Source organism: Somniosus microcephalus, chromosome 1 (assembly GCF_052327205.1).
Source record: "Somniosus microcephalus isolate GS21.2 chromosome 1, FLI_Smic_1.0, whole genome shotgun sequence".
Taxonomy (NCBI): domain Eukaryota; kingdom Metazoa; phylum Chordata; class Chondrichthyes; order Squaliformes; family Somniosidae; genus Somniosus; species Somniosus microcephalus.
Window position 1 is genome coordinate 290,974,138 of NC_140987.1, and position 12,137 is coordinate 290,986,274.

General features: G+C 45.9%; 1 protein-coding gene across 7 annotated transcripts in view; it reads left to right on the plus strand.

Annotated features, from left to right (window-relative positions):
• Nucleotides 1–12,137, plus strand: part of LOC147124839 (lysine-specific demethylase 4C-like) — a 645,681-nt gene that overhangs the window by 66,698 nt on the left and 566,846 nt on the right. For 5 of the 7 annotated variants that reach the window (XM_085993864.1, XM_085993875.1, XM_085993908.1 and 2 more), the window contains exon 2: nt 5,416–5,585. The exons of 1 other annotated variant lie outside the window; for it this stretch is intronic. In XM_085993864.1, coding sequence (XP_085849990.1) covers nt 5,442–5,585 — 144 coding nt within the window. In that variant the 5' untranslated portion in view covers nt 5,416–5,441. Of the gene's footprint in view, nt 1–5,415; nt 5,586–6,497; nt 6,656–12,137 lie in introns of those variants that run through there. One more of the 7 variants, XM_085993902.1, reaches the window with a different exon arrangement.

Below are 12,137 nucleotides of genomic sequence, written 5' to 3' on the forward strand. Positions count from 1 at the left end.
AGTACAATAACCTCAAAAGTGGTCAGGGAGCAAAGAGGGAACTAGAAATAAGGATAACTGTGGAAGCCAAATGCAACAGTAAAAACAGGAGAACAGCAGTAGGCTTATCGAGTAACTGAAACCCCTTTAAGGACACAAATGAGGTTGGAAACTGAGGAACTAAAAATTGTTAATATACTAAATGATGACGACTTTGAAATATTCTCTTGAAGACACTGGCAGCACAGGTAGCAGGGTTTGTTTCGTCATCTGATTGAAAATACTGTCATTTTTCCAATCCAGTTAGACCTTCCCTGTATTGACTCACAGGACTTCATAAATTTTGTCCCTAATCTCACTTAGTACACAAGGTCCATTCTTGGGGATTTATTGACTGTCCTTGTGATACGCTTATCAATTACTCCATAAAAGGCGATGAATTAGGAAAGTAATGAAGAGGTTTTTATTAACTAAAGAACAGAGCATGCCTCTCGTGGCCAACTGGTTCCAAGAAGGAAGTGGGTTGCCGAAACACCCACCTTTATACCTGGTCATGTGGGCGGAGCCAGCTGAGGCATGCATTGGTACACAGCGCCAACCAGAGGTAACAATATGCAATAACAATAACAGTAGGATACAATAACAGTGGTTTACCACACCTTGCATTTGGCTTCTACAGTTATTCTCATTTCTGGTTCCCTCTTCGCTCACTTTTTTACATTCTTTTTGGAGGTCCTTGTACTTTTCCCAATGGCATTGGTCGTGGGAGGTTATACAAGTAAACTTAATGACTTAAACATCACTTGAGTGGACTTTCTACAACAGGTGCGAAGGACACAATCCTGACCATGCCCAGTCATTGCAGAGCAGCAGTCAACAAATCACTGATTTATGGCAACATCAGTCTGGAGTACAAGTGTGAATTGTTATGCTGAAGCTGTATAGTGCTCTAGTCTGGCAGTACCTTGACTACTGTGTTGAAGTCTGGTCATCAAAAAAGACAGACTTGCATTTATATAACACCTCTCATGGCCTCAGGACACCCAAAGCGCTTTACTGCCAACAAGTACTTTTGAAGTGTAGTCACTGTTGTAATGTAGGAAACACAGCAACTAATTTGTGCACAGCAAGATTCCACAAACAGCAATGACTAGATAATCTGTTTTTGTTTAGTGCTGTTGATTGAGGGATAAACATTGGCCAGGACACCAGGGATAACTCGCTGCTCTTCTTTGAAATAGTGCCATGGGATCCTTCACGTCCACCGAGAGGGCAAATAGGGCCTCAGTTTCTCGTCTCATCTGAAGGGTGGTACCTCTGACAGTGAAGCACTCCCACAGCACTGAAGTGTCAGCCTAGAATTTGTGCTCAAGTCTCTGGAGTGGTACATGAACCCATAACTTTCTGATTCCGGCACGGGCGCTACTTCTGAGCCAAAGGCACAATCAAAACACCCAAGTCCTGGGAGTGGTGCAGAGAAGGGCCACGTGTCTGATCCTTTGTGTTTGAGGACGGAGTTATGTGGAAAGGGTTTTAAAAAAAATTTTGACTCTTCGGGGGGAATTTTGCAGGGGGGTTCAGGACTCCGCTGTCAACCCACCACGCGCCTTTACCAAATGTCGGGTCTGTCAGCGCTGAGCAGATCCGACACGCAGTGGCGGGGGAGGACCTAGTCTGTGAAGCTGAGGTGGGAGGGCAGTGGCCATTGTTTCAGCTTATGAGTTGACTGCTTCGCATGTCAAGTCAAAGCTCCCAGCTGATTGAGAAATGTTCCCTTAGCCACTAGCTTCTCTAAACTGCATTTCCACTACAGATTCAGAATGCTGCAAGTCTTTACACAAGTCTCCATCCAGTGTGATCTCAGGACCTTCATGTGTGCTGTGACTCCCTCCATAAGCATGTGGAGGGAGTCATGGAAGAGCCTGGGTGCAGCTATCCACCTTTGTGCAGTCATTGGCACCTCAATGCTGTAGAACACTGACAGCACAAATGTCAAATTAAAGTTGGCCATGCTCCCTTTAAGGAAACCGGCTGATGACATGTCCTCAAATGATGTCATTAGACCCGCTTCCTTCACTTGGCTGGGAAACAAGCTGGGCGTGCTTAACAAACACAATTACGGTAAATTCATTCTACACAGCAGACTGAAGCTAGCAGTGGGGCCGGGACCAGTCATCTAGATTGGGAGAAGGGGAAGTGCAACGAGACCTGGGTGTCGTTGTGCACCAGTCGCTGAAGGTAAGCATGTAGGTGCAGCAGGTGGTTAAGAAGGCAAGTGGTATGTTGGCCTTTGTAGCGAGAGGGTTCGAGTACAGGAACAAGGATGTCTTGCTGCAGTTGTACAGGGCCTTGGTGAGACCACACCTTGAGTATTGTTTGCAGTTTTGGTCGCCTTATCTGAGGAAGGATGTTCTTGCCATGGAGGGAGTGCAGCGAAGATTCATCAGACTGATACCTGGGATGGCAGGAATGACGTATGAGGCGAGATTGGGTCGATTGGGCTTATACTCACTAGAGTTTAGAAGAATGAGAGGGGATCTCATTGAAACTTAAAATTCTAACAGGACTAGACAGACTAGATGCAGGAAGGATGTTCCCGATGGTGGGGGAGTCCAGAACCAGGGGTCACAGTCTAAGGATAAGGGGTAAGCCATTTAGGACAGAGATGAGGAATTTCTTCACCCAGAGAGTGGTGAACCTGTGCAATTCTCTACCACAGAAGGCAGTTGAGGCCAATTCATTAAATATATTCAAGAAGGAGTTAGATATATTTCTTAAGTCTAAAGGGATCAAAGGATATGGGGAGAAGGCAGGGACAGGGTACTGAGTTTGGATGATCAGCCATGATCTCATTGAATGGCGGAGCAGGCTCGAGGGGCCGAATGGCCTACTCCTGCTCCTATCTTCTATGTTTCTATGTCCCCCGCCACAGACCCGCTGAGGTTGGTAAAATCCAACCCTTCAAGTTTGAAAGGAGGCGAGGTGAATGAGAGGGAACTTTATTGAGGTAAATACAGTATGAAGTATAATAAAAAGGTTAATCTTGAGCACTCAAGTTAAACCCTGACTGCAGGACATGGGGAACTAGGTTACAGATGGGTAAAGTGGAAATCAGGACTCTGTTCGGGAAGCATTTCAAGCAGAGTGGTAAATTCCTGAAATGCTCTTCTGGATAGGGTAGTGGTGGCAAACAATCCGTCATTAAACAGGGATGTTATATGCTGTTACAATAGCAAAATACTGCGGATGCTGGAAATCTGAAGTAACAGAAAATGCTGGAAATACTCAGCAGGCCAGGCAGCATCCGTAGAGAGAGAAACAAGAGTTAACATTTCAGGTCTGGGACCCTTCATCAGAACTGGAAAAAGCTGGAGATGTAACATATTAAGCAGGTACAGAGATGGGGAGGGGGGGGGAGGGTTAGGAGGGGAGGAATAAATTGAAAGAACATACTGTGCTTATGTATGAGGCAGGAAAGATAAAATGTTGCAAATGGGAATGGCAAAATCATACAGCATGAAAAATGGGGGCAGGGATTATTATCTAAAATAGTTGAACTTGATGAGTCCGGAAGGCTGTAAAGTGCCTAATCGAAAGATGAGGTGCTGTTCCTCGAGCTTAAGTTGAGCTTCATTGGAACAATGCAATAGGCCGAGGACAGAGCGATCAGATTGGGAGTGAAGCGGAGAATTAAAGTGACAGGCGACCGGAAGCTCAGGGTCACCCTTATGGACTGAACGGAGGTGTTCCGCAAAGCGGTCGCCCAATCTGCGTTTGGACTCCCCAATGTAGAGGAGACTGCATCGTGAGCAGCGAATACAGTATATTAAATTGCAGCAAGTAAATCACTGTTTCACCTGGAAGGGGTGTTTGGGGCCCTGAACAGTGGGAAGGGAGGAGGTAAAAGGGCATGTGTTGCATCTCCTGTGCTTGCACGGGAAGGTGCCAGGCGAAGGAGAAAGGCTGTTAGGGGTGATTGAGGAGTGGACCAGGGTGTCGCGGAGGGAGCGGTCCCTTTGGAATGCTGAAAGGGGAGGTGAGGGGAAGATGTGTTTGGTGGTGGGATCACGTTGGAGGTGGCGGAAATGGCGGAGGATGATCTGTTGAATGTGGAGGCTGGTGGGGTGAAAGGTGAGGACAAGGGGAACCCTATCATGGTTCTGGGAGGGAGGGGAAGGGGTGAGGGCAGAAGTACAGGAGATAGAACGGACACGGTCAAGGGCTGTGTCAACCACAGTAGAGGGGAATCCTCAGTTGAGGAAAAAGGAAGACATGTCGGAAGCACTGGTATGGAAGGTGGCATTGTCGGAACAGACGTGGCGGAGACGGAGAAACTGGGAGAATGGAATAGAGACTTTACAGGAAGCGGGGTGGGAGGAAGTGTAGTCCAGGTACCTGTGGGAGTCAGTGGGCTTGTAGTGAATGTTTGTTGAACGCCGATTGCCAGAAATGGAGACGGAGAAGTCAAGGAAGGGAAGGGAAGAGTTGGAGAGGGGCCATGTGAAGGTGAGGGAAGGGTGGAAATTGGAAGTAAATTGAATGAACTTATCTAGTTCAGGACGAGAGCAGGAAACAGCACCGATACAGTCATCAATGTACCGGAAAAAGAGGTGAGGGAGAGGACCTGAGTGGGACTGGAACAAAGAGTGTTCCACATATCCCATGAACAGGCAGGCATAGCTAGGGCCCATGCGGGTTCCCATAGCAACACCTTTAATTTGGAGGAAGTGAGAGGAGTCAGAGGAGAAGTTGTTCAATGTGAGAACAAGTTCAGCCTGGTGGAGGAGGGTGGTGGTGGATGAGGACTGGTTGGGCCTCTGTGAAAGGAAGAAACGGAGCGCCCTCAGGCCATCCTGGTGGGGGATGGAGGTGTAGAGGGATTGGACGTCTATAGTGAAATGGAGACGGTTGGGGCCAGGAAACTGCTAGTGATGGAGTTAGTTATATGCTGTGAGGACTCGGTCATGGTTTTTTTCCTCAGCCCTGGATGCCCCTCTGCTATGATCAGCGGAAATCTTGGGGAAATATGTTGAGGCCTGTTTCTTGTTAATAAAAGCACTGTCAACAGAATGTGTTTTCTTTTCCCCTTTTCACTGCATATTAACCAAATGATGTTGAAGGGAATCAAACAAGATAAGGTTCTGTCTTTAACAACCATTTTCTTTCTCAATAAAACTATCTTTCTAAAATGGCCAATGGCTGGCCTCATGGTTGTGACATCCATTTTACTTTTGTTACCTCAACAGAGACTAACATGATACCTCCATCATCAGCCAGGAACTTGTGTGCATCCTACATGTATAATTCTTTTATAATATTGGATCAAAATCTGGATCTAGAGCTGTGGGACAAATGACTAAATGCTTAATCCAGTATAGGGAATGATCTGTTTCTTCATACTCTGCTAAATAGTAAAGATTTTAATTTTAATTTTAGGTAAAAGAATATATGTTTCTGTCATCATGGCTACAGAGGAAGCAGGTTCTACATCAAACTCTATGTGCAAAATCATGACCTTCCAGCCCACAATGGAAGAGTTCAAGAATTTTTCTAAGTATATTGCATACATGGAATCTCAGGGTGCACATAGGGCTGGCCTTGCAAAGGTAAGAAATGAATTACCCGTAGTGTACCTTGAACAGATGTTTAATAATGGATTTAGGTTGAAACTCTCATTCTGTGTGGCTCAGGCTATAAACCAATAGACAAATTGATTAAATGTGGAACATTTATCGGTATATTTACAGTCATTCTAAACTTTGCTAATCATCTTGGTCTGTCTTTCATGTAATACCTGGAGAAGGGCATGTCTGTTTATTTTCAGTGGTGAAAACTGATTACAAGACTTTGTTACACTAGGTAATTTGCAGAATCTTTGTAGGAATAATGGAAGTTTTGCAAATGATTTGTGGGTCTGTTATTTCCTTTTCAACCCCCCCCCCCCAGTTGCTGCTGACCCATACTGGGGTACCATTTTGTAGGGATGCCCTATAACTGCATCAAAGTGGATCTTCTGACCCTGATGAAACAGTGGACCTTCTTATGTTCTTCTGTTCTTATGTTCATCTGCCATTATGTAGGTAAATGTATATAGACCGAGCAGTCAACTGGGGAACCCTTATCACTGTACCCTGTGATCTTGAATTTGGTAGCAGGAAAAATAAAACTCAGCATACGTAGCTAAGGCTATAAACTAACAGACAAATGTATTGAACTTTGAACATTTATTGGTATATTTATAGTTATTACAAACTTCACTAATCTTCTCAATGTCAAATACACTAATCTTCTCAATGTCAAATACAACAAAGACCCATCTCCTGCACTAGCCCTCAACATAAGACTAGCTGTTGAAACATGGTCACTTTACTCCTAACATGAGTGCTTGCTGTAATTGGGTCTTCTGACTGGGCTCGCACCCCTGATGGCTGAGGGCACATGACCAGATGCAAGTCCACATTAGGAAGCTCTGGCTACAGAGCTGTCAGTCAGATGAACTACGTAGATTGATTGCTCTGCCTTCTCACAAACAAGATTCAAGGTTTCATTTCAGACATAGCTGTCAATCAAACCTGGATCCCCAGAACGTCAATCCCATGGGATGTTTGAATGGCTTGACCCTTTTCTGAGGAACGCATTTTCTATTCCAGCCACTTTGATCAATCTGGAATTGTAGGTAATTAAAAGTTGTCCAGTCAGTTATCATTGTCAGCGCTTTGGCAGAATCCAGTTAAGATTCTGTAACAGATATGAATGCATTTAACTACCCTGTATCTCCCATTAACAAGCTACAGATCCAGCTCCATGCTTTTGGCACACTAGACTATAATGAAGAAATATGTAGGCAAATCTATGAAATTAGTAAAAGACATTGAATAATAATTATGGGAGATTTCAACTAACCCCAAGTAAACTGGCAAGAAGAGTTTAGGGAAAGAGGAAAAGGGAATGGAGTTTTTACAGTGCGTTCAGGACTCCTTTCTTACCCAGTATGTAAGAAGCCCAATCAGAAAGGAATCACTGCTGGATCCAGTAATGGGAAATGAACCAGAGCAGATAAGAGAAGTAAGCATAGGGGAACACTCAGGCAATAGTGATCATAACATAATAAGGTTTAAAATAATGATTGAGAGAGACACAAGTAAGACAAAGACCAAAGAAGTAGATTGGAAAAAAAGCTCATTTTTGAGTGGATGAGCGTGGAAGGTAAACTGGAAAAAATGTTGACAGACAGAACAGAAATATTTAAAACCGTGATCAATAGAGTTCAGGAGAAACATATTCCTCTTTTTAAAAAAAACAAAAAACAAACTAGCCAATGATGAAACGTCATGGTTGAATAAAGACGCAAGGGTAAAATGGAAACTGAAGAAAAAGGCATACTCAAGTACTTAAACAAAAGAGAGGCTGACAAAAGGGAATTTGAAGAGGTTAGGAAAGAAGTCACAAAAATTAGGAAAGCAAAGAGGAATTACAAAATTAAATTATCAAGGAATATAGAAATGAATAGTAAATTATTCTACAGACACAAGTAACAATAAAAAAATCAGTATAGGGACAGGGCCACTAATAAACTCTCGGGTAATGACAGTTGCACTGGCCGCGCTAGACGTGCTCCTATCTAGTTATCCAGCAAGTTAAACACTTATTCAAAAATAATTCTTCTGAAGCCGGTTGCTGTTTTGAAGCTTTACTTGAACAAATTTGTGAAAAGATATTGCGCTTGGCCTAACATATGAAATCAGATTACATTGGATTGTAAAACCCTTATGGAATCCTCCATTACTGCCAGGTTCTTCCTGGAATTCTACTTCCTGTGTTACACAGGAAGAAAGGAACAAAGGTCAAATGACCTCTCGCAGGAAGAAAGATCAGATGACCTTTCCAGCATACAAACTGTTAGCACCCTCTGGTGGTGGTTATTGTGTTATCTGCACACATAAAATGTTCACTGCGTGTAAAAAGTCCATTGGTCCAGAACACTCCCCGTCTGGGGTCGTTAACGACTCCACATAGTCCGAACTCTACTTGTCACTGGAGTCCTCTGGCGACAAAGAAGAACCACCTCAGAGACAGTCCGTTGGTGTTGACGATAGGATGCAGCTTCCGTAGACTGCTGTGAGGAGGTAGGTTGCGTTCTGCTACGCACAGTTCCAATCTGGGTATGGTGAGGTCTGGCTGGGGCGCCAACTTGCCTCTATCAAAAATGAAGCTGATTTTGCTTTGTCCATCTTGAGTGGTGACCTTCAGATAAGCCACACTTGCAATGGCCTTAGTGGATGCGTCTGCAAAGACACAAAGCTCTTTGAATTGGGCATTTAAGGGAGAGAAAGACGAACAGCAGCGAGGTATTCGGATCTCCTGTAAGTCTTGGAGTGAGTCTCTCCATCTGTCCCACTCTGCTTCCATCTCTGGCTTCTTCTCTAGTGTGCGACGGAGTGAGTTAAGACGATTATAGGCATACCCCCTGTTCGGCAGCCGTCGTCTGGGGTTCCGGAAGGGTAAGGGTGCAACCTAGCTGTTAGAGCTGTCACGAGAGACCTCATTGTCCATAATCTGGAGGAACCTCATGTCGTCGATCGATGGAGCAAGTTTGTGGTCGTTGGCGGTGCGACAGAAGACTGATTGACCCGGGTTCTCTCCAGTGAGCATCATCTGTGTGCTGTCTGCGGAGATCAGCGCTGGGGTTTCCTGAGGTTGAGCCGTATGACTGAACTTCTCTGTCACTCGGATCTGACTACTGCATGGGGTAAGGTAGCTTGGACGACCATTCTCCAAGATGGAAGTCTTGAGTGTGCTCACCTGAGATGGCTTGTGAGCGCCCTTGAGGCACACATCTCCAACAACGACCCAGCCGAGGTCTAGCCTTTGGGCGAAAGGGGCGTCATGTGGACCGTTGATCTGCTCCCTTATCTTATGTACCCTCAGGATGTCTCTTCCCAACAACAGAAGTATGCTTGCATCTGGATCAAGAGGTGGGATCTCGTCTGCAATGCGCCTCAGATGACGGCGATGACGAGCTGCATTCGGAGTGGGAATCTCAGAACGGTTGTCGGGGACTTGATTACATTCGATGAGTGTAGGAAGGGGGAGACTAATCTTCCCGTCGGCTGACTCAACAACGTAACCGCAGGCCCTCCTGCCGGCTGTTTCTGAAAGTCCAGCACACGTCTTCAGCGTGTAAGGCGACGGACTTCCTTTGACCTTGAAGATGTTGAAGAACTCGGATCTTGCTAGAGAACGATTGCTTTGTTCATCTAGTATGGCATACATCTTTTCGGATTCCTGGCGACATCCTGCAGGGTACACATTAACGAGGCATATCTTGGAGCACGCTCTTGCGCTCACTCCTTCTCCACACACCTCGGTGCACCTGGATGTAATCTCCGTAACAGCAGCTCCCTCTCTCTCCCCGCCGTGCTCTGATGCGGGAGGAGGCGTCTCTGACTTCCAAGGAGCTGGGCCTGGGTGTAGTGCTGAAACGTGCCGATCACTTTCACATTCAGTGCATTTTGCATCCACCTTGCAGTTCTTGGCGTGATGGCTCGTGGACGAGCAGCACCTGAAACATATAGAGTTCTCTTTAAGATATTGTTTCCGATCTTCCAGGGACATCTCCCTGAAGCCTCTGCACTTCTTTAAAGGATGGGGCTTGTTGTGGATAGGGCATTGTTTGCTCATATCCTCAGGTTTCTTCTGAATCTTTGTGTACTCAGTTGAGGACACTTGCATTCTGTGGACAGATATTGGTGTCTTTCCATGTCTGTCGAACTTGTCTCTTCTGGCAAGTGCTGGGTGGGAGGAGAAGAAGTTGAAGCTGGGGTCGTTCCTGGCTTTGGCTTCTTTACGGATGAATTTAACGAACGCAGAGAATGGCGGGAACGCCACGTTGTGCTTTAGCTTGAACTTTGATCCAAACGTTATCCACTTCTCCTGCAGGTTAAATGGAAGCTCCTCAATGATGGGACTTACCCCTCTGGAAGTGTCTAAGTACGATAGACCGGGTAGGTAGCCGTCCTGCTTTGCGGCTTCGAGTTCCGACAGCAGATCTCCAAGGTCGCGGAGCTTCTGGGGTTCCTTACTCGTCAACCTCGGAAAGTTCTCCAACCTGTCAAAGAGAGCCCTTTCAATGGCTTCGGGCGAGCCATAGCTTTCTTCCGGGCGAGCCATAGCTTTCTTCCAGCCTCACCCAAGCCTTCTTCAACCCCTCTGGCAGCTGCCCCACATTGGCCGCTTTTATCCTGCAGGCTTGTCCGGCGGACTCTGGGCCGAGCCATTTGATAAGGAGGCCGAGCTCTTCTCCTGCCGACAGGTCTAAGCCCGATATGGCATCGTGGAAGCAGGACTTCCAAGCCCGATAATTCTCCGGCCTGTCATCAAACTTGATTAACCCCGAAGTCACCAGCTGGGTGTGTGCAAGGTATTTGGCGAGGTCGTAGGTGCTGGGACCTGGGCCAGGGTTGCCTTGGCTGGGGGCTCTGTTGGGGGTCTCAAGGAACCGAGAGGGGATTTGCCTCTGACTTTCTCTATTCGGCGTCCTATTCCTTTGCACCGTGTCTTCTGTTCTGCTGGGGGAGACTCTGCGGCTTGAGGCACGCCGTCTGCTTTGACCTTGGTTGGCAACTTGTGGCATGTTATACGAAGTGTTTGCGTCTGTAGAGATGTGCGGGCCTCCATCCCTTTCTCCTGTAAACTGTATGTCGGCATGGTCGCTCACGTAATCTATGGTGCGCTGTCGTGGACTCTGCCACGGAACGGGAATTAAAGGTTTGTAAGCTGTCTCGGGAACAGCTCCCTCCAAAATTGCCTCGAATACTTGTGTCTCGGCTAATGCAGCATCTATTTTCGCTGCTGCAGAGCGTCTAATGTGGCTTGGAGACGGGCCTGTTCAGCTTGTCGTTCAGCTTGGTGACTGGCCAGGTCAGCTTGGTGTCGGGCCTGTTCAGCTTGGGATCGGGCCTGTTCGGCTTGTGATTCAGCTTGGAGACGGGCCTGTTCGGCTTGGGATCGGGCCTGTTCAGCTTGTGCTTCAGCTTGGAGACGGGCCTGTCTTACTTTTTCTATTTTACTGTCCGCATGCACAGCTCTGGCTTGAGCTGCTACTAGCTTAGCCCGTGCTTTGGCGATGGCTATGCTTACTCTAGAACCACCCGATGACCGTGAACCAACTTGCGATCTGTAGTAACTGGAGCTTATAGACCGATTGTCATGTTCTACAGTTTCGTCTGCCTGTTTAAGGTCTTCTACTTGCTGCAAAGCATTTTCGTTATTATCTTCTGACATGTTGATGTGAGGTAGATGTGCTCTACGAGGTTAAGGCTTACTCTGGGTTCGTCCTGCTCCACTCTTCACAGCTAGCCGTATTGCTATCTTTTCACTCACTGATATCTTTTCACTGTACTGGCCGCGCTAGACGTGCTCCTATCTAGTTATCCAGCAAGTTAAACACGTATTCAAAAATAATTCTTCTGAAGCCGGTTGCTGTTTTGAAGCTTTACTTGAACAAATTTGTGAAAAGATACTGCGCTTGGCCTAACATATGAAATCAGATTACATTGGATTGTAAAACCCTTATGGAATCCTCCATTACTGCCAGGTTCTTCCTGGAATTCTACTTCCTGTGTTACACAGGAAGAAAGGAACAAAGGTCAAATGACCTCACACAGGAAGAAAGATCAGATGACCTTTCCAGCATACAAACCGTTAACACAATAACCACCACCAGAGGATGCTATCTGCGCACACAAAATGTTCACTGCATGTAAAAAGTCCATTGGTGCAGAACAACAGTGATATTGAAATATTGAAAAGTTACTTTGCCTCAGTATTTATCAGGGAGTCTAATGAGGTGGGCATGACATTAGAAGCGAATAAAAATGATATAAAAACATTTCAGATAGAAGAGATAATTGGTAAACTAATCAAACTTAGGGAGGATAAAACCCCTGGTTCGGTTAGTTTGCATCTGTGCATATTAAAAGAAGTTGGGGAAGAGTTAGCAAAGGCACTATTACGTATATATAAAAATTCATTAGCAAAGGGAATAGCGCCAGAAAACTGGCGGTCAGATACTGTGATTCCTATATTTAAAAAGGGAGATAGAACAAGTCGAGGGAACTATCGACCAGTTAGCTTAACATCGGTGGTAGGAAAAATAA